This window comes from Sciurus vulgaris (assembly GCF_902686455.1).
Source record: "Sciurus vulgaris genome assembly, chromosome: 11".
NCBI lineage: Eukaryota > Metazoa > Chordata > Mammalia > Rodentia > Sciuridae > Sciurus > Sciurus vulgaris.
This window is the reverse complement of record NC_136472.1, coordinates 26,574,489-26,596,264: the sequence shown is the minus strand read 5'-3', so window position 1 is coordinate 26,596,264 and position 21,776 is coordinate 26,574,489. Positions and strand designations below refer to the sequence as shown.

The window sequence follows — 21,776 nt, the reverse complement described above, 5'->3', positions numbered from 1 at the left end:
ACCTAGGATAGGAAGAGGGGTGGACCCTCATGGGGACTTTGGTCTAGACGCAAAGATTCAACTGAAGCCGGAGCAAGTCTTTCACCCTGGGAGACAAACACACGTATACTGATCCCCTCTCCCAGCAGGACAGCCTGCGAGGCCTTGCCCAGGCCTCATGTAGCCCAGAGGACAGTGCCCAGAGCTAGGGCAGGAGCTGCCTGCCTGGCAGACCCTCCACGTGTGCAGGTTTGGGAGTCTCAGTGGCTGATTGCCTGTTTCCTCTTCCCTGTAGGCCCATGAGATCTGCTACTCTGTGTTGTGTCTCTTCTCATATGTGGCTGCAGTCCGTAGCAGTGAAGAGGACCTCAGAACTCCGCCCCGGCCTGTTTCCAGCTGATGGAGTGAGTTAGCAGCTGGCCAGCCCAGGGCTCACCCCTCGCCTCCTGCTGCTCCCAGTTGCACCAAGCTGCCGTGACTGAGAAGGGGATGATGCGCGTACGTTCCGCCAGCCCTGCGCTCTGGCTTCACTGGTTCCAAGTTATATGTCTTTTGAGTGTGTCTTTGCGTGTGTCTGTGACAGAGCTCAGCTAGTCCCTTCTACCTTCTCCCTCTCCTTACCCAGAAGACCAGTCTACTGTTCCCTCAGGACTCAAGTGGGGGGTGGTGGCAGTGCAAGCCCACCCTTGAGTGTCCTTGAGACATTGTGTTGTGGTTCCTTGTCCTCGTCCTTAATCTTGACCCTCCAGTGCAGGAGTCCTGCTCCCCAGTCCTCTGTGATCTGGCATGACAGGACACCTTGGGCAGTTCCACTCTGGGCAGTGAGGGAAACTTGGGGCCTGCCCTCCCAGACGAGAGGTGGGCAGGGAAAGGAAGGGAAGAGGCGGGAGCAGCTGGAGTGAGTGGCAGCCCCCTGCTTCCCTGTGCATTTCCCAGTGGCAGCTCCTGCCTGTGGCCTGAGCTCTGCTGCTGCCCACCACAGCTCCATTGCCACAGCGGGGCAGCGCTGAGGGGCCGCTGTGTGCCGAGCAGCGATTTTTCCAATGGTCAACCTGGCCTTTGCCAGGAGAAGACAGAGTGGTTGGGGCAATAGTCCCAGGGACCACTGGCTGCTCCGCCCAAGAACCAGGGAGGGGCGAGCAGGGCCAAGTTCATTATACAGGCCTGTCTGAGGCAGTATCTCCTGGTGTCAGGTGCCAGGAGGGAAAGATGGCCTGGGGGTGTAAATATCTCAGCTCCAAGTTATTTATAGAAAATGTACAGCTGTGTGAATGTGAAATAAATGTCCTTAACTCCCTTGGGGTCCTTGGTTGCCTTGCATTAAATGACACCTCCTCTCTGCCCAGGCCTGAGGAACCTTGTGTTAAATGATGCCTCCTCTCAGCCTAGGCCTGAAGAGGCTGACCCAGACCCTGGACTCTTAAGAAGCCACCTTGGAGTTAAGGAACAAAGGAGATAAGGTCATCCACAACTGGGCACTGGTGTACTGAGACCCCGCCTCCTGCCTCCCACTTTCTGGGCTTGTGGTCCCAGAGAGAGGCTGTGGGAGGGAGCTCCTTTTTCCTAGGGCACCAGGGGGCCCTATGAGGACTGCAGGGCTGTGAACTGGCCACTAGAGGGTGCAGCCAAACTGGTCATTGACACCTGAACAAATTAATTTATCAATGACAGAAAAGCCAAGACCGTAGTCCTCTGTCCCCTGTACAGCTGTGGTCCTGAGAGATACTGTGCTGTGGCCTGGGCCACTCTGGGCTCTTGGCTAGCATTGTGGGGTAGAACACTAAGAAACAACCCCAGTGCCAGCCTTCATGGAATTTCTATGCCATGGGGGAGACCTGGTGCTCCTTGAGCCAGGCCACCTCTGGGACGTGCTATCCCACCTCCAGAAGGGAAACAGGTCTGATTCCCTGCCTGCTCCCCTGCCTGCAGTGTCTGCAGCTGGAAGGGCTCACTGTCCCCCACGTGAGCAACAGGTGGGGATGGGCTCATTGCTCACTGTGGCACCAAAGTCACCCTTCAACTCTCCTCCAGGCCTCATGGGCACAGAACTTTATTAGGCCTCACAGCACTCCCGCCCCTGGCTCACTGGTTCCGGAAGGAGAGCCTGGGTCTAGCCGTTATTGCCACTTTCCTCACGACAGCCTCAGTTGCCTTATCCAAGGAATGAGTGCCTGAGGGAGGACCAAGATTCCTCTAGTGTATTTTATGGATTCCACTCTGGGGGTTTTGTGTCATCCTCTGGGAACTGGAACACCTGCCAAGATCAAGTGCATGTTCTTCTGCATTTCTGTGAAAATAAGCACACTGGGCAAGAAGTCAGTTCTCTGAAGCACTGGTCTTTTATTGTCCTTGTACATGGAGAAGATGCCCTCCTGAAGGCCTGCTCCCTAAGCCCACCCACTTTTTGCCCCAGAGATCTGAGCGCTCCCTAGGGAGGTATGAAAGTTTCCTCTGTACAGAGCCCACTAGGCTTGCCCACCAAAACTGCTGCCCTTCCTGTCCCTCCCCAGCCCAGCCCAGTGTACATGCACACACAAAACACAATGGCAGGAAGCGGCTCCTCCAGCGCCTCTCCAGCTCCTGGCACATGGGCTGGCATCCAGTCGTACCTGTGACATAGGCTTCTTTTGAGTAAACTGGGGTTTCCTGATGGCCACCCCTGGACCAAGGGCCAGGGCTCAGCCTCCTAATCAAGCCTTGGGTGTTGGGGTGATCTGGAAGACATACCTGGCCACCCCTGGGAGCCAGCCTGGTCACTGAGGCACTGCAGGAGAGAAGGAGGCTATGCCACCTGGGTCTTTCCAGTTTTCCAGAAGTCAGGACCCATCAGACATGACGGGGCTGTGCTCTGATAGCCAGAGCAACTACTTGGGCCAGGATGGCAGAGTCGAGTTCAGGGTCCCCACCACTGCCCTGCTTCCTGCACCCCAAGGCCCTGGCCCAGCGGGCTTCTCACCTCTCACCTCCAGGCGGCACTCGCACTGTGCCTCGCCCTGCAAGTTGGTGGCCCTGCAGACATAAATACCCCCATCAAAGGGGCAGGGCTTTCTAATTTCCAGGGTCAACACTCCCTGCTTGCTGAACATGCGGAAACGGGCATCTTCTCCCAAGTCCAGGCCATTCTTGAACCAGGAAATCTTGGGCTATAAGTCAGGTATGGAGAGGGAAGAAGAGAGGTAGGGAGGGAGGGAAGGAAAGCATCTCAGGCAAGAGGGGACTGGACAGGAACCCAGGGAGACTAGCGTTGCTCTGGGGACTTCCACTGGAGTCCCAAACTACTCCCAAGAGCTGGGAATGAACCTGGAGCCAAAGTGAGTACCACGGGGAAGGAAGTTGGTAGGTGCCCAGAGGAGGAGCAAAGGCAGAAAGAGGTGGGTTGGGGAGAGGACCCTGCCTCCTGGACCAGGACCTGCAGTCCCTACCTTGGGGCTGCCCCGGACAGCACAGCAGAGGATGGTGTTGTAGCCCGCGATGACTGAGCGGTTTGCCAAGGGCTGGGTGAAGCTTGGAGCCTCAGAGAAGTCCAGGGCCTTGTATTTGGGTGGCTCATATGTGATGCCTGTTGGTGATAGGACTTGGTACCAAGAGGGCCACCCCAAGCTAGGCTCCCCTCTCTGCATAGCTCCTCTGGGGTGAGAGTGAGAGTACGCACCTGGTCTGGGGATAAAGACAGGCTCCTTGGTGGTGGCTGCCCTCTCACTGGGACCCACCATGTTATGGCTGAAGACCCGGAAGTAATAGCCATTGCCAACGATGAGCTCCGACACTACACAGTGGGTACGGCGGTAATGCTCCAAGACAGTGAACCATTCCTAGGGGCATGAGGCAAGGGAGGGATCTCTGGGTCCCCTGTGCCAGAGGTCTCTTGGGTACCCCTGGTGTCTCCACCCCTATTGTGGAGGGAACCAGATCAGCAGAGGGAGGATGAAGGGGGACAGTGAGAAGGACAGGGAGGGGCAGCTGGACTTCAGGAGGGGGCATATGAGAGGCAAGGCTCACCATGGTCTTCTTGTCAGCTTTCTGTACTGTGTAACCCCAGATCTCTGTGTTGCCATCATCTTGGGGTGGCTTCCATTCCAGAGCCACATTGAAGCCCCAAGCCTCAGTGACCCGAATATCCTGAGGAGGACTTGGTTTGTCTGCAGGAGACAGATCTGGTTGGATCACTGCACCTTCTGATGCTGCCTTAGCAAGAGCAGGTGGCACCAGCCCCCAGGAGCCTCTCCCTCTGCCAGCCGAGACCCAGCCTGCCACTTCAGGAGAGGCTCTGAACTGGAAAATGGGACGCTGTGGTTGAATCCAGGCCTGGCCCTAGGCCTAGCAGCCTAGCTCAGGCATGGGAGACAATTGGGCTCAGAGGAAGGCCCCAGGGCCACTCACCTACAATCTGCAGGACCAGCGTGGCCTTGTCCTCCATGTTCTCAATGCGCACTGTCACCTGGTAGGTGCCTGAGTGTGTGCGGCGGGCGGACCGGATGAACAGGATGGTGTCCGTGGGGCTGTTGCGGATGCTCACCTCCTCGCCCGCCAGCGGCTGTCCCTCTTTGTTCCAGGTCACCTGAGGCCGGGGCTTGCCCTAGGGGGAAGGAACTGCTTAACCCTGAGCCTGGATCTCCCCAAGGGCTGACCACTACCCCAGCCTCAGGGTCTGGTCAGTTTTGAGACATCCTTCTGCTGGATGTGGATAACAGTGTCTTCTCCTCTTGGGGACAGGGAATGGGGCCAGCCTACCTGAAAAGGAATGAGGAGGTTCACAGGCTCCCCGACCTTCTTCTGAATTGTCTGGCGCAGGTGCCTGGGCAGCTGGAGCCGTGGCCGTTCTTTAGGTACAGAGTGGGTGTCTGAGCGAGGGCCCTTAATGGTCCCAGGCCTCCTGAGCTCCAAACCCATTCTCTCTTGAGGTAGGGCCCAGAGAGCTGCAGCTAAGAAAAAGCTGCCTGCTGGGCCCAGCAGCCCTAATCTGCTCAGCCCCAAATAGTTCACAAAGTTCCTGCTTCCCTGAGCTTCAACACACTGCTTCAAGAAGCAGGAATCAGAAAGGGTAAACAACTTGTTTGAGATTGCACAGCTGGTAAATCACAGGCCAAGGTACAAATCTAAGCTTTTAGACCCTATGCCCTCTGCCACCTCTTTTCAATCTGGAAAACCAATTCTTATATGATTGATCCTTTGCTGGGACAAGGAACAGAGGAATAGAAAGTGGATCCCAGATGACCTGATTGACCCTGAGTCCTCACTGCCCAGTCCTGGGGACATGGACGATACCTACCTATTGGGACTGAGGAACTCACAGCACAGAACTTGGAGATTATGGCCTATGTTCTCCCTGTTCTAGAGCTGGTAGGCTGACATGGAAAAACCAAGAGATCACCAGCCTTGGATGGAGGCCTGGCCCCTCCTGTCCCTCCTTTGCCAGTGTCTCCCTGACTGTTTCCACAGGACATCAAGGGCCTGGAATGTCAGTAGCAGGTCTTGTGATGAGTGGCACTCACGCAGTATCTCCTGCACTGTAACGGGTTCCTTGGTGGTGACGGGGCCTCCAGGTCCTGCCACATTGTGTGCCCGCACCCGGAACAGGAGCCGGGCCCCGGTAGGCAGGTCCTTCACCAGCATGGCTGTGCGCTCTGTCAGCCCCTGCAGGGCAGCCACCCACTCGGAGCCTGGGAGGGGGCAGGGAGGTGAGGCCACAGGCTGTGCCCGTATCCATACCCACCTCTGCTGCCCACCCGCCTGAAGTCTGTCTGGAGGCCAGAAGGGTGCTGGTGCTGGCCGGCAGTGGGCAGGGCAGCAGGGCAGGGCACTCACAGCCCTCCTGGCAGTATTCCACACTGTAGCCATCCAGGCCACCCGCGCCCACACGCTCTGGAGGCCGCCACTTGAGAGAAACTGTGGTGTCTGAGACGTCCTCCACGGCCAGGTGGGTGGGTTCACTGGGGGGCCCTGGGGAAAGGGAGGTCAGAGAGGGTCTACGTGAGCTTGCTTTGGCCAGGGAAGCTGGAGACCTGTGACTGGGACCCTCAACTGCTTGCCAATCTCATAGCTCAGGGGACATGCCCTTGGGCTGGCTTTCAAACACTCTCAGGGACATTCGGCTGCATTAAAAGATGTATCTCTAGGCTGGCTTACAAACAAACAGCAACTACAAAAGAAAGGTCTAAATAGGAACTGACAGCCAAGAGGACACACCTCTGTCAGTGTCTGAAATGCTCGAAATGCAATCTAAGAATAAAAAGAAAAGCTGATATAAAGCAGAATTTCCTATATGATTCAGCAAGCTGAACAAACCAGAAGTCAGTCTGAAAGGGAGGCCTGAACCCTCTCTCCTTAGGCACCCCTGAATTCCTGCCATCTCCCCAAACTAGGCCCCCTCTCTGGACCCAAGGATGCCTGCACCTGCCCTGCCACAGACAGCTGGTTCTTGAAGACTAGGTGTCCTCGCAGTCCTCCAGCATCTGGTCCACACTCCCAGCTGCCCATTACACAGAAGAGGAAACTGAGGATTCAGGAGACAGTGACTCCAGATGGCCTCCTGGGGACCACGAGCTGTCTCCGGAAACCACACCTCTGATTATTAGTCCAGGGCTCTTTCCACAGATGGATGCCCTTTGGACTCTTCAGGTCCCCACTTCTCTTTTCCCATCCCATACATGACAAACCTGGGTTGAAGGGAGTGGGGAACAGAGGACAATACAGTATGCTAGGCACCCTGTATGCATTATCACATTTCACCCTAACAGCGGCTCTGTGAAGTGCTGTGTCCTTATCCTCATGTGGCAGATGCGGAAAGTGAGGCTGGGGAAAGGAGCCAGGGTCAGGATGGTGTGGCTCATCCAGGTGATCTAGGGCAGGTCACTGAACTTCTCCCAGCCTCAGTTTCCTCTTCTGTAAAACTAGGCAGATTATCCCCGGACAGCACATTGTATGTAAGGATGTAAGGAAATGTCTGGTGTGGCGGCCACCTATTAGCAGAGCAGCTGCTACTATGGGGCCCCTAGACCGTGATGGCTTGGGACTGCGCCGGGGGCGCAGGCTCACCGATAGGCATGAAGGGCTGGGAGGCGGGGCTGGGCCTGGACATGCCCACCGCGTTAACCGCGTAGACGCGCATCTCGTAGGCCACGCCCTCGATCATGCGCCGCGCCTCGTGGCTGAGCTCCCGCAGCAGGTCGAAGTTGAGCCGCATCCACCGGTAGCTCTTCTTCTTCTTGCGCTCCAGGATGTAACCTGGCCAGGGTGAAATGGGATCTCTGGTCAGGGGCCCAGGCATCCTGGGGCCGCTACCCTTGGCTGACCCCTGTGCCCTGGTGCTCACCCAGGACCGGCTGTCCGCCATCGTAGGCAGGCGGCTCCCACTGCACGGTGCAGGAGTCCTCTCCCACGTTGCTGATCTTGGGGGCCGCAGGGGCATCTGGCACATCTGGTGAGGAGGGAGGACCCACATCAGCCCTGCCCCACACAGGCCTGCTCATCCCTCACCATCCCATCCAACAACTCCAGGCTGCTTCCACCACCCCAAAGTCAAAGTGATCTTTCTAAGATGCATTTCTGATCATGCCATAGGCCTGCGCTCAGCCCTCTCTGGCTCCCCACTGCCCAGAGTCCCCCACATTCCAGCTCCAGTCTGCTCATTTTCCCACCTCACCAGGGCCTCCGCTGGAGGAATCCTGTCATCCATCCTCCATACCCCAAAGCCTGTCACACCTTCTGCCCTTGCAGTCTTCTCTGCCTGGCCTTCTTCCCCTGCACCACCCCATCTTCTCAGCCTGCTACCCAACCCCTGCCTCCAGGCACAAGGGATTTCTCCATGCTCAGAACCCCCAGAGCACTTCAGACTCAGCTCACAAGCCGTAGCGTCACAGGAAATGGCATTTCTGATCCATCTCCCCCTAGTACTGGGCTCCTTGTAGGCCACACGATCTGCTCCATCTGTTAACTGCCCAGCCCTGTGCATGCCCTATGACGTTCACTGAAGGACTAAATAAGTGAATGGATAGGCCTCCCTAGGGTTGCCCTTCCGTGTTCTCTGGCCTGGATCCTGCTGGCCTCACCGATGACCTTGACTGTGAGGTTGACCTGGTCCTCGCCCACAGGGTTCTTCACTGTGACGGTGTAGACACCCTCATCCTCTTTCTCTGCCCCCTCGACCGTGAAGATACTACGGTCTTTGGTGGTCTCTACACGGACCCGGCCCTCGGTCTCACACAGAAGCTGAAAGGGAGGGGGAGGAGAGACAGAGCCCGTCAGACCCCAGAGGCCCCCACAGGCCCCCACAGGCCCCTTCAGCCTTCAGCTCTGCAATAGCCAATAGCCCTGATATGGGGAGGGAACTCAGCACAGGATCCATGGGAAGGGGGACACAGCCTGATGGGAAACTGCACCCAGGGAAGCATCCAGTTCACGACCTTCACGTGGCACCCATGCTTGGGCAGCATACTGGGCCAGGGGGCTCTAGCTCCAGCTCCAGCTTTGTTATAGGACCTTGTGCAAACACCTCTGTGCCTCATTTTCCCTGTTCAATGGAATCACACCACCCCACAGAACTACTGTGAGGATCCATCAAGATGCCCGGTGCGGGCTGGGGCTTGAGGCTCAGCAGTGGAGCACTGGCTTAGCACCTGTGAGGCACTGGGTTCGATCCTCAGCACATCAAAATAAATAAATAAATAAAATAAGGGTATTGTGTCCCTTCTACAACTAAAAATATTTAAAAAATTTAAAAAAGATGCCAGGTGCAGCTGGGTACAGTGGCACATGCCTGGAATCCCAGCAGCTTGGGAGGCTGAGGCAGGAGGATCACAAGTTCAAAGCCAGCCTCAGCAACATGGTGAGACCCTAAGCAATTTAGTGAGACCCTGTCTCTAAATAAAATATTAAAAAGGGGCTGGGGATATAGCTCAGTTAGTAGAGTGCTTGCCTTGCATGCACAAGGCCCTGGGTTCAATCCCCAGCACCACAAAAAAAAAGGTGCCAGATGCTCAGGCCTTCCAAAGACCAACCCATAGTAGTGTCCCAGAGGAGAAGTGGACCTGATGCCCAGGCAGCTGCGATGACTGGGGAGTGCCAGGAAAACCCACTCTCTCACTGGGAGGAAGTCCAAAGTCAAGGTCAGCTCAAAATGAAGGGAGCTGGGAAGCAGCCCCATCACAAAGGCTTCCCGTCAAGGTCAAGGGCATCAACACCTTTGTGAGGGCCCTACCTACTCCATAGTGCAAGTGTACCTGCTTGAGGTGTGAGGGTTCATGGAGACCCTGCTGGGCAGATACAAGCGCACACCTGGCCAGGTGTGGCACCTCCACGGAATCTTTGCCCAAGAGTGGACACCACGTGGGTAGAAATGACAGAGGACAATGAGCCATGTCCTAATGTCAGCCTCACTCACCTTCTTATCAAACACCCACTCCTCACTGGCACCTGCATCCTCAGGAGCATCAGGGACTGACCGGGCTGAGGCCTTCTTCCCCTGGGAACAGAGCAAGAGGGGCGTAGCGGGAAGCGGGGCTCCTCGTCCTGGGGGACCCCTCAGTCTCTCCTGCCCCCACCTGATACCTGCCTTGTCCCGCCTGCCCCCCAGCAGAACCCCAAGCTCCCAATGAGTGGCCTGCCCCATGTGGGTGGGGTGGGTGGGCTGTGAAGCAGGCACCAGTACCCCGCTGGTCCCACACACCATGTTACAGATGGGGAAGTGAGGAGGGGGCCACAGAACCTGTGTGATGGTCTTCTGCCAGATCACAGCGGGAGCAGGGTCCCCAGAGATCGGGACATCCAGGCGCAGCTTGTTCCCAGCCACAACCACAATGGTATCTGGTGTGCGGCCCGGACAGTCCAGGTGGATCTTGGGAGGTTCTGATGGCAAGGTCAGAGGGAAGGGAAGGAGCACAGGTCACCGGGGAGGGGTCACTGTTGTTGGGTTTTTTATCAATTTTATTGAAGCATAATTTACACACAAATGCACAGATACAAGCATAGTTTTATGAGTTTTGACAAATGTAACCACCACCCCAATTGAGATCTAGAACATTCCCTTGCCCCCAAGAAGTTCTTGAATGCTTTTAACATTCAGGTCACCTAGTGCAGCATTGTGCTTGGGGGAACACAAATGTCCTGCCAGAAAAAAATAAAACAGAAAGTTTCCATGGTGAGACAAATTAGGAAACCCTGGGTGAAGCAAAGTCCAGTGCGTTTCCTTATTGCAGAACTTCTCAGAGCCTTGAACATATCACTGGACCTCCTGAATTGACAGGGGATGGATCAATTGTTAAGTGTTTCCCAAATCTGCTTCACCATGGCGCCCTTTTTAAATGAGTTAATGTTAACTGAACCCAGTTTGGAAAACAGGGAGCTGGATAGAGCAGGCCTCCGCCTGGACTGTTCTTCTGAAGTTAGGATGCTGAAATGTCTGACTAAAGCTTAAGCTAACTGGGCATGGCAGTCGGTGCCTATAATTCCAGCTACGTGAGGGGCTGAGGCAGGAGGACTGCAAGTTCAAGGCCAGCCTGGCCAACTTAGTGAGACCCAGTCTCCAAATAATAAAATAATGAAATGAAATAGGGCTGGGAAGACAACTCCATAGTAGAGTGCCTCAGGTTCAATCCCAAGTGCCACAAAACAAACAAACAAAAACACCCCAATCAAAAAGCGGGAGAGGGCTGGGGAGAGAGCTCAGTTGGTAGAGCACCTGCCTTGCAAGCACAAGACCCTGGGTTCAACCCCCAGCACCGCAAAAAAAGAAAGAAAGAAGCAGGAGAGGTACTTCTAAAAGAAGAAGAGGTGTAATAACAATCAGCAATACCATTTGACGTCTCATGCAGTCTCTCATCCCCACAGCAACACTAGGGAGGATGCACTAGCAGCATCCTTATTTTAGAGATGAGGAAACTAAGGCCAGAGAGATCATAACTGACCCACGGTCACGAGTGGCAGAGCCAGAGCTGGTCCTCAGGCCTGCCACTCATGGATCCTTGCTCTTCCCCTTTCTGGAGTTGAGGGGAGACGTGGCTGGGGTATGGGGAAGTGGACAGAGCACAGGGACTCCGGGACTCACCCTGTCTAGGCACGAAGTCAATCTTGACCTCTGCAAGAGAAGGAAGAATAAGTGGCACCAGGGCAAAGGCAGGGACTGGCCCCAGGGGCTCCTGGTCCTGCTGCCCCCACCACACCGGGGGCAGCTCACCCATGAAGTGCAGTTTGGCTGACAGGTTGCAGGCGAAGCCCTCAGGCACGAAGCTGTAGTCAGCCTCATCCTCAGGTGTGACGTCATCAATGGTCAGCTTGTGAACCCTGGAGTTAGCAGTGGCTCAGGGGACCTCACCCGGCCACACACCCCTGGCCTCACAGACACCCTGCTCCTCTGTGTTCTGCTTCTTTAAAATTGCTTCGTTTCTCTATTGTCACATTTTCCAGCTCCCTTGCATGTTTTCACAGGTAGGCAGCATAGAAGTGGTTGCTACACGGTGTCCCCTTGCCTGGGCCCTTGGAGGCTGAGCAAGGGCTGGTCGGTAATCTCTGTGAACTCGGGCCCAGCACGCAGCCCAGATGCGCAGCCAGGAGCAGGGGCTGGAGAAAGCGAGGCCTCTGGCCAGGCCCGCCTCTGCAGTCGCCTCTGCCCTGCTCTGGTCACAAGTGGGGGGCGGGGGGATGGGCTCTGACCCTGTGGATCTGGTCCTTCTCTGTCCTTCTCTGTCTCTGATGGAGTCTCCCTGTCTCTCCCTCTTTCTGTCTCTGTATAACTTTACTCCGTCCTTCTGTCTCTCTCCCTCCACCTCCTCTGTCTCTTCCGCCTCTCCTTCTCCCCATCTCTGTGCGTCTGTGTCTCTGTCTCTGCCTGCGCCACCCGCGCCCTGTACACTCACCGCCCGATGTGGGACACCTTTATGCGGCTGTCGGGCACCAGCTCCTTCCCGTTCTTCAGCCACACGCCCCGCACGTTCTCATCCGAGACCTCACACTTGAACACGGCCTGGTCCTTGGCGCCCACCGCCAGGTCCGCGATGCTCTGGTACACCTCCAGCTTCTTCTCTGGGGGCGGCAGAGCCAGTGAGTGCGGGAGGGGGTGCGGGTGCAGGGGAGACCCCGCAGGCTCTCGGGTACCGTGTGTGCTCTCCTGGGCATGTGCCAGTATGTGAACACACATGTGCACAGGTGTGACATGCGCGTACCAGGGGTGCAGTGTACACAAGGAACCTCGACGTTCAGAGGGGTGATGCTGCCCAGCCCCGCTGGCCCTCCCAGCACCCTCTGAAGTGGCTCCTCAGCACTCCTGCTTCACAGGTGGAAAGACAGGCCCAGGGGCCAAGAGACGGCCCAAGATCCTTCAGGCCTTGGCCCAGGTTTTTGCCTGACTGCTCCACGAGGCCCCGTCCGCTCCCCGGCCTCACCCTGCACAATGAGCTCGGCCAGCGCCTGGCCCCCACTGGTGCGCAAGGCGTAGTGCCCCGCGTCCTCCAGTGTGGCTTCGTTGATGATCAGGTGGTGTCTCCGCCCGTCCTTCTTGAATCGGTATTTGAAGGTCTCCTCCCGGGTCAGTTCCACCCCGTCCTTCAGCCTGGCCGGATGGGTGGGCAGCAAGGGCTGTAGCCTCCTCTGGGAAGAGGCCCCACCCCTGCCCTGCCCCACACCCCCAGGCCCCTGGCACCCACCATTTGACCTGGGCCCCCTCCTCGGACACTTCACACTCAAACTCCACACGCTGCCCCACCATCACCAGCTGGTCCTCTAGGGCTCGCGTGATCAGCACAGGGGGCTCTGTCCAGGAGGGACAGCATGAGGGCCAGGCCCCACAGCCGTCTCCTCCCTTCCCTGGGCCTCCAGGTCCCCAGCCCACCTTTGACGAAGAGCTCAGTGCTGCACTTCTCTCCACCCACCACACACTGGTAGGCCGCATCGTCAGCCAGTGAGCACTGGCTGATGGTCAGCGTGCGCTTGGTGCCAATGGACTCGAAGATATACCTGGGCAGAGGCCACAGGGGAGTGCCAGGGGGGCCACAGACGCCCTTCCCAGGCCCCCCACCCAAGCCATCCAGGAGGAGACTTACTTGCTGTGAAGGAGAAGGGGCCATTGGAGCATTCCCCAGAGGAGGAAGTGAGACCCAGAGAGACCAAGAGGAGACAGGCAGAAGGATGGGATTAGATCCAGGGAGAGAGGGATGGAGAGGTGTGGGCAGGGTGGGGAGGACGGCCCACCCACCCCAGCCCAGGACCCTGCCCACCCTGGCCGCACCTGCCACTCATCTGGATCTCCTGTCCGTTCTTAAGCCACTTGACTTCAGCATCAGGGTCAGCCAGCTCCACAGTCAGCCGTATCTTGTGGCCCTTGCTCACCTGGTAGGCCGGCTGCAGCTTCTTCTGAAATGCTGAGTGCCACCCCTCAGCCTCTGCCAGCCTGCCGCCCGCACCCTGCTTCCCCAGGCCTGGCATGGCGGGCAGCTGTGGCAGGCACCCACGTCCTCCACCAGGCCAACTGTCTCTCCCTGCCTCTACCTCTCTGTGTCTCTGCCGTGACAGCTTCCCCGTCTCTGTTCTATGTGTCTGCCTCTTTGCCCCACCCCTCTCTCTTTGTCCTATCTTCCTTGGGGTCCTCTCTACCTGCTGGGTTTAGGGATAGGGTTAGAAGTTTCCAGAAAGACAGAAGCTTGTCAGGAGAACCCAGGGGTGGGAAAATGGGCCTCCTCTTCCTCTTGCCTCTGTTTTAACAGCAACCCACTCCTACCCAGGTACACCCCACCCAGCGCTCTCCAGCTCAGCTCTCAAGGCCAACGTCCTGTGCCCTGTGCTCAAGGGGGACACAGGACTCAGGGATGACTGGCCCAAGGTCACTGGCCCCACTGGTATGTGGCAGAGCTGGGTCTGGAGCCCAGGCCTGTCCCACAGTGAGCCTCCTCTTGCAGTCGTGTGTAAAACCAGCACTGCCAGGGACCAAGCTCCACCTGTTGCGCAGAGAAGGATCCAGAGCTGTCAGACACTCTGGCTGGGCCCAGAGTTAGCCGTTCAGGAGCAGAGACCTGCCAGGTGTTCTGCAGTCTTGAGCTGGCTCCTTAACTAACCTCTCTGGACCTCAGTTTCCTCATTGATAAAATGGACATAATAATGGTCCCTAGATTCTGGTGTTGGGGGGATTGAATGAGACCATTATGTAAATCACTTGGCAGCTGGCTTATTAGGTAATTAGCTCTTTGTAGCATTGTTATTACTACTCCTTCTACAAGATGTGTCTGTCCCCAGGGACTTCCTCTGCCCCTTCTGCTCATCCTGTCTCCTGCAGGCCTTGGCCAGAAATTCAGAGGTCTGTCGTCAAGAGATTCCTGATTTAAATGGGGGCCACCTTGCAGGTCAGGGCCAGGCCCCCATCCATGCAGCCGAGTCTGCGAGGCAGTGGCTCAGGGACTCTGGGCAGGTGGACGGGGAGGGATGAACCGGCCCTTCTGCCCTTCCCCAGGAGCAGGGTGTGTGTGTAGGGAGCAGCTCCATTGTCCATGCTCCTGCCTGGAAGCTGACAAGTCCTTACAGAGTGGACTCACTGTGTGCCGGACGGGCACCGTGCTAGACTCTGAGGACATAGTGTTGAGTGGGCAGGCCCAGCTGTTACTGTCCCACTCTCACCAGCCTTTGTCAACCTGACGCTGGGGAAGGGCTAGCCTGGGCCCTCTTCTTTGACCTGCCTGGAAGGAAGATGGGCTAACCCATGCCCTCCTGCTTTGTCTGCCTGTGAAGAGGTCGAGCCAGGTCCAGCTCTCTGGGCTGCCGGGGCCCTTCTCTCATCTTTCCAGTGTGGGGAGAGATAAGCAGCTTTTCAGAGAGGAGCGGAGAAAGAAGGGTCGCCTAGTTTTTGCATGGTCAGGAGAGCTGAATTGTGCGTGTCTCTGAGCTAACCTCGACTCCTCTCCTTTTCTGTCTGGGAAGGGGCTAACATGGGCGTAACCTGCCCCCCCCCCCCCCGTGTGCTCTGGCCTGAGCCAGGCTCCTTCCCTCTGTGTGGTGTGGGGGCTGTCCCGCCCCTCCGCTCCCACCCGGCCAGGGCTAACCCGTGCTCTTCTTCTCGTCGCGCTTCATGCCCTTGAGCCTCTTGAGCATGCCGCGCAGGTCGGTCACGCCGTGCTGGAAGGCGATGCGCTCGTACTCCGAGGGAGGTGCCTGCCGCAGGATCTCCCACACGTCCTCCTCGGCTGGTGCCTCCAGCTTGGGGTCCCTGTGTCCCGCAGGCCATGCTGACATGTCCGGGCACCCCCGTGGCCTGGGCCAGACTGCAGCCCTCCCCTCCCCTGCCCTGGGGCGGGGCCTGGGCCGGGCCTGGGGGCCAACCGGGTGTCTGGGGACTGAAGCTGGGGAGGGGATCTGAGGAAAGAGGGGAGATGAGGGGCTGGGCTTTGCTGGGAACTCACCGCGGGATCCGGAAACTGCTGCTCCAGGTGGGGCAGAAGGGGCAGTGGACACATTAGAGGTCTGGGCACCTCCCCACCAAGACCCGGGCCTTTACCTCCTCCCTGTTTCCCACACTTGCTCCCCAACATTTATGGGGTACCAGTGATGCACTGGAGGAACCGGGCAGCCCCCAGTGGCAGTGCCTTTTCTCATTACCCCCAAGGTCCAGCAGACTCCTGGGTAGCCCCAGGGGCATCAGGAGCAACCTGAGGCTCAGACTCACCCTGGGCTGAGCCTCTCCCCAAACCCTGGCTGGGACGTTACCCATCCGAAAAGGGTCAGCTCAGCTCCCGCCAGCACCCTGCTGCCCCCAAGCACCCAGACCCTGTTCCTTACTCTCTGGGCCACGGCAGCACCAGCCACAAATGGAGGAGTCGGAGGAGAGGGAGGGAGAGGACAGAGAGAGAGCATAGTCAGCTGGGCCGGGCTGGCAGGACGATTCCTGCCTCCTCAGGGACCCTCTCTCAGCCTGTCCTGTGTCCTAAGAGTCTACTTCAGTGAGTGTGGTATGCTGTGACGGACACTGAGGATGGCTGTTCACAGTCTGCACAGCCTTTAATTGCTTTTCTATAGTGGAATAACCCTCTTGATAGACATGGAAACTAGCTCAGAGAGGTACAGTGACTTTCTCAGCACCACACAGCTAGAAAACAACAGTGCTGGGATTTGAAACTGGGCCCCACTACCTGCACCAGAGATGATTCCCAGGGCCTCACCTCTTCTTCAGCAGGGAGCTGAAGTCCAGAGTCCCAGCGTCCTCATGGCTGTCACTGTGGAGAGATCCTGTGAGGCTTCACAGAAGGGGACTAGAAGGGTCTGGGGCATGAGGGGAGGAAGAAAGGCTGACCAGAGGGGGCTCCCTGCCCATCTCAGACCCCCAGGGTCTGTATACCAGGCTGGTGGGGGCTGGGGAAGGGGTACCTGGTTCGCCGACCTCCTCCAGCCAGGCTCCTGTGGGGATTGAACAGTATCCTCATCTGCCGGGCAGCTTACCGCCCCCACCTCCCGGGACTGCATCCCACCTCACCCCCAACCCTGACTCCACGGGCCTCAGCCTCCATCACGGGCCTCCCCAGGCCCTTAGGAGAGATGGCCACTCACGTGCGGCGGAAAGCTGATCGGAGGTCCAGGTCTCCAGGGCCAATGGCCTCTGGGTCCACAAAGGAGAGAGAGGAGAGGGAGCTTCAGAGGGGGCCACTGGAGAAGCCTGCTCTGGGCCTGAGAGTCCACAGATCTGCCCACCCACAACCCCTTGAGGGCATCTCTCCCAGGACCCCACTTTCTCAGCCTTCCACAGGGTCAAGTTACGGGGGATGGGGCATTTGTGGTTCCCAACCCCTGAGGGGAGACCCCACTCCCCGCTCTCAGTTCACCTTCACCTTCCCACAGCACTCGGACGGCTCTGCACCAAGAGCCAGGGACATCAGCAGGACTAAAGCAGAGCCCACCCCAGGGGACTTCAGGACTCTGTGGGGCTCTTTCACACTGAGTAAGAAGCACTGGGGTGTGGTCAGCCCTGGTGTCTGGCAAGGACCAGGCATCCTCCTCCGTGTTGGGGAATGGAGGCAGGTACAGGGGGCCAGAACCCATGGGGACCACACGCCCAAGACAGACAGACGCCAGGCATCCCTCACCATGGACAGTGAGGTTGAAGTTGCAGCTGTCAAATTTGTCCTTGGTGGACACCTCACAGCGGTAGCCACCAGCGGAGCTGGCCTGGGCATCAGTGATGTGCAACTCAAAGAGGTAGACCTGCGGGGAAGGGAGTCACAGGAGCCTGGGGCCAGGAGACGTTGTCCTTCACCCCTAAAGGACACTGGAAGTAGCAAATGCCAGCCAACCTTCTCATGCCTCAAGGGTTAGCTAACCCATGTGGAGCTCTGTATAAATTAGAAAAAGCGTCCACCTCTCAAGAGCCATGAGATGGCTCCAAGGCAAACAGTAGCCACTTGACATAAGGCTGTTTGGAGCAGTGCACAGCCTGCACAGCTGGACATGTTGGCCCTGCCCTGCTAGAGGCTTCCTTGTCAGTGCAGGACTGTGTAAAACTGAAAGAAGCAGAAGTTCGGAGTCAGAGCACAAGGGAGCGTAAGGTTCTAGGCCTGCTGTGTGACCTTGGGGAAGTGACTTCGCCTCTCAAGCTTTGGCTTCTTTGGGTAATGAGGGATGATTCTGGCCAATCCCTGACACCCGTCCGCCCAAGGGCTGGACAGGCTCACAAGCTGGTGCCCCAGGGTTCCCGGGAATCCCTAGCCTTCCTGAGTTCCTGGACCCCCTAAGTCCCCCACAGCCCCTCTCCAGCCTCGCCACGCTCCCTGTGTGCCCCAGCCCACAGCCCTCCCCATGCTCCAGGGCTCCCCATGCCCCTGCCCAGCGCCCCGTCCCCGGCTCCCCGCAGGCGGCGCTCCCACCTTGCTGGCCCGGTCGTAGCTGTCATGCAGCTGCAGGTGCTGGCCCACCTTGCTGCTCAGGTCCACCCACTTGCCCTTGAACCACTTGACTGTGGGCGGCTTCAGGAGGCTGGCCCCAGCCACGCGGGCCGAGAAGGTGATGCTGCCCCCTGCAGGAGAGGGTCACTCGCTGGACCTGGGGACCTGCTGCCTCCGTCCACCCCAGCCCAGGGCAGAGCAGCCCCCACTCACCCATGGTCACCTCGCCATCCTGCGGCCGCGTCACAAAGAGACCAATAGGGTCATCAGGGGCTTCAGGGCCCCCAGGGGCAGGCCCACCGGGAGCTGCTGAGCTGGACCCTGTGAGCAGAGGCCTTGAGACTTGCCCCAGGACACCGCCCTTCCCCACTGGCCCTGTCCATCCCCATCTGACCCTTTCACCTTCGGGACTTGGGGTGCTTCCTTCCAGCTCAGTAGCCAGGGCTTCTCCCGGGGCTGCTGGGGCCTCAGCAGGGGCCTGGGCAGGGGCTGGCTGGGGCTCTGCCTTCTCTGGAGGGGTGGGGTGGGGTCAAGGCCTGGCTCTTAAGAGGGAGCCCCCATCTCTCCTGGCAGCAGCCCATGAGTCCCCCGCCTGTGAGGCATCTCACTCTGTGGACGGTGTCCAGGTCCCTCCAGGCCACGTCCTCCCCTCCCCGGTGCCTCTCCCAGAGGTGGCACAGCCCGATCCCGGGAGCCAGCCCGCATCTCGCCTTTTGTGCACCTCGTAGACCCGGGTCTGCCCAGCACGGCCCTCAGGTTCACCCTGCTGTCCTCCCCCAGGCTGGGCTGGGCTCCTCCACGCCCACCTCCTGCTTCCCTGCCAGCACGGGGCCTGCCAAGTGGCCATCTGTGTGTGGGCCCTGGCCAGGCGGCTCCACAGAGGTCCACAGTGGCTGGAAGGGACCCAGGAGGCGCTGGGGCGTGGAGAGGTCTGGAGCGGGCAGGGGGAGAGGACGCTCTCGCAGGGGCAGCCAAGGCCAAGCAGGCACACCTCCTGCTCCCCAGGGCGGGCCACCACCGTACCTGCTTCTGTGACCTTGAGGTCGAACTTGACTTTGGAGGAGCCTGCGATGACGGCATAGCAGCCCTGGTCGGCAGGACCCACGTCCTGCACCGTCAGCCTGTGCCGCCTGCCCTCGGCCACCAGGCCGTACTTGTCACTGGCACTGATGTCACTGCCCTCCCGCTGCCAGCGCACCTTCACTCCTGCCCGCTCTGTCTCCGCCTCGAACACCGCAGGGCTGCCCGCGGCCACTTCCACTGACCGTGGCTTTTTGCTGAAGGCAGAGACTGAAAGGCCCAATGGAGGCTGCAGAGGCCCCTGGCCACCTGGGCACCCCGCAGCTACTCTTCCTAAATACTGTGATGTGTACTTTCCATGTATCCCCTCATTTAATACGAGTTAGGAGCAGTTACATGTATTTCTCAGATGAGGATATTGATGCCCAGAGAAGGTAAGCGATTTGTCTACTGTCACACAGCCAATAGGCAAAAGAGCCAGGACTGTGGTCCTAACCTCCACACAAGACTGTGCTCCCTGGATCCCCCACCCTCCCTGCCTGGGGACAATAGTGAACCCAACCCCCACCAACAGGGGCCCTTGGCAGGGGGCCAGTACTCTGCCTACTTGGAATGTGGCTAAATTTGTCCTTCAAGGGCCTCAGGCTGAGAATCAGCAACGGAGATAAAGCTGGCCTGGGAGGGGCAGGGGGTTGGGGGGCCTGGATCCTTGCCTCGGACAACCTTGGCAAGGACACAGCCCAGGTCCAGGACCATGGGCTGTGATCTTCTCTGCCCTTGCCCTGGATGTGGGGTCCTCCCAAATGTTTTCTCCTGAAGAAGAGGGGCTGCATCACCCTCAGCCTGGAGGTGCGCCTGGAGGTCACGCCTGGTGAGCACTCCAAGGGTACAGGCTCACGAGCAGATAAGTCACTGCTGCAAGGAACCAGCCCAATCCCTCCTGGCATCCATGGAGAAATCAAGGCCCAGAGAGGGTAGGTAGGGTCCAACCACATGCAGTGGGACTGGCTCAAGTCCTGCTTAAACTTGGGCTCCTGTTGGCACTGACCCTTACTGCAGAAGTGGGGATGGAGGCAGGGAGGGACCCAGAATGAGGCGATGGCCCTGGGCACTTCCTGCCTCACCCTTTCCCATCCCGGAGCCCCTGATTTGGGATTAACCCTCAGTCTCACCAGAGGCATGTGATAAACTGAGAATAAAAACAGACAGAAGAGGACTGCCCCTCCCATCCTGGGATCACTCAGCCCCTCAAAAACCATCCCCATCCCGGCTCCGCACCTCTAAGACCCCTGCCCCCACATTCAGACCCAACCCCATGGCTGGGACTACCTGGCTTCTTCCCTGGCTCAGGCATCTTGAGAGAGGTCACACCCAGCACGAAGCAGAACGGGCCACTCAAGGAGGAACTGAGCAGGGTCCTGTCCTTTCCACTATATATGGCGACCTCCCCCCTCCCCAGCTCTGCTTATCTGCCTCCTGTCCAGCCACCTGCTAAATATAGACAAATTCCAGGGAGCTGAGGTCCCTCTGGGGAGAAGGTAGGGCCACATCTTCCCCGGTTGGCTTCTGTCCCTTCCTTCCTCCCTCTGTGCAATACGATGGCTTCTGCCCTCCAGCCTTTGTTGAGCCTCAGGGGTACCCCAAGCCCTGTCTGCATGTCCATCTGACAGCAAACTCTGCAGTGGGCATGCGCTGGGCCTGTAACCCCAGGCGAATGAATGGATCGAGGGCACGTTTGCGGTCTGTGGTGGTGCCACAGGCCCTGGGTTGCCCTGAGACCTGCACTGCTATTAATTCCACAGCACCTGGGGTTGCCCTTCTGTGAAGGGGGGCTGGGAAGAGCAGCACCACATTCGGGACTGTTACCGTATGAAGCGGGTTTACAAATGAAAACGCTAAGCGCTGCCCGGCATGCAGAACGTGCTGATTGATATTTGCTCTTAGGATTTGGTCCACATTATGGGGCACGGAGCTACTGTGGATCCTGGATAGACTTAGTCCAAGGCCAGGTGGGGAGGAGCAAATATTGGAGGGCTGATGTCACTCAAGGGGAAGGGCTGGGGGCGCCTACAGGTGAGAGCATATGGGTGAATCTCTATCCTCGAGTAGAAGACAGAGCAGCCAGCTCTTGCCGACATCAACAAGATTAAGCAATGGTTAATGCCAGAATGTTTTGAATCCCCTCCTCCTGACCTCCCTTGTTCCTTGGTGACCTCTTGCATGCTGTGACTGGACACCTGTCCCCATCACATCAGGGTTGCCTCAGAAAGAAGCAAATTACCTGGGACCCTGGTCCAAACAAGGCCCAGTGTCAGGACAGATCATTGTCTCCCACTGTCAGAAAAGGACTCCCAAATACAAGTATTTTCCAGATGATAAAAACTTCCTTTAAATATCAAAATCCATTATTTTCTTCCATTTTTTAACCATATCATCTGCATCTGAGCCTTCTTTAAAAGAAGACACTGAACACCATTTTTGCCAAGCTGGGATGAACCCAGGGCCCAGGGCCCCCTGGATGCTAGGCAACTGTGGCTGAGTTACACCCTGGCCCTTGCCTTCTCTTGAAGCTCTGCAGTCAAGCTAGGGAACATCATGGCTGGGCCAATGATGAGCCTCTAGCCTTCCAGGTCTTTAGCCCTAAGCTAATGCTTCTTGCTGTGGGTCCTAGGACCTGGGTTTCCTGAGATGTGCAGATAGCTTCCAGAAGTTTCTTCACTCCCGGACTGTCTGCAGCCACTAACCCTCTAAAGCAAGGTTCTCCCACGCTCCTTGCTCATCCCTGTCTGTTGTCCCTTGCTGTGTGGGTGGGAGTCAGCCAAAAGAAGTGTTCAGGATAAAGGGCTCCAGGAGAGGGGACTTGAGTCACCTGCCCAAGATCTTGCAGGGCTGGAATCTTTGGAGAATGGGGCTTAACCTCTGCTCCTCCACAAG

General features: G+C 57.8%; 2 protein-coding genes across 51 annotated transcripts in view; one reads left to right on the top strand and one right to left on the bottom strand.

Moving 5' to 3' along the window:
• MADD (MAP kinase activating death domain) overlaps positions 1-1,280 on the top strand; it is a 51,821-nt gene extending 50,541 nt beyond the window's left edge. For all 50 annotated transcript variants that reach the window (XM_079102969.1, XM_079102993.1, XM_079102962.1 and 47 more), the window contains one exon: positions 275-1,280. In XM_079102969.1, the coding sequence (XP_078959095.1) occupies positions 275-379 (105 nt within the window). In that variant the 3' untranslated portion in view covers positions 380-1,280. The remainder of the gene's footprint in view (positions 1-274) is intronic.
• Positions 1,281-2,298: 1,018 nt separating this feature from the next.
• MYBPC3 (myosin binding protein C3) lies at positions 2,299-20,311 on the bottom strand. Its single transcript, XM_079103016.1, is given in 33 exon segments — positions 2,299-2,588; positions 2,707-2,743; positions 2,936-3,122; positions 3,402-3,538; positions 3,632-3,791; positions 3,979-4,118; positions 4,360-4,555; positions 4,711-4,799; positions 5,472-5,639; positions 5,785-5,919; positions 7,015-7,203; positions 7,292-7,396; positions 8,028-8,187; positions 9,359-9,439; positions 9,683-9,822; positions 11,021-11,050; positions 11,150-11,256; positions 11,829-11,994; positions 12,354-12,520; positions 12,615-12,720; positions 12,800-12,924; positions 13,196-13,328; positions 14,997-15,163; positions 15,165-15,179; positions 16,110-16,163; positions 16,315-16,344; positions 16,495-16,543; positions 17,028-17,145; positions 17,805-17,953; positions 18,036-18,143; positions 18,225-18,332; positions 18,846-19,112; positions 20,172-20,311. Coding segments are annotated over 32 exon segments (3,822 nt in total). The 5' UTR covers positions 20,197-20,311; the 3' UTR covers positions 2,299-2,588; positions 2,707-2,732.
• Positions 20,312-21,776: the final 1,465 nt, after the last annotated feature.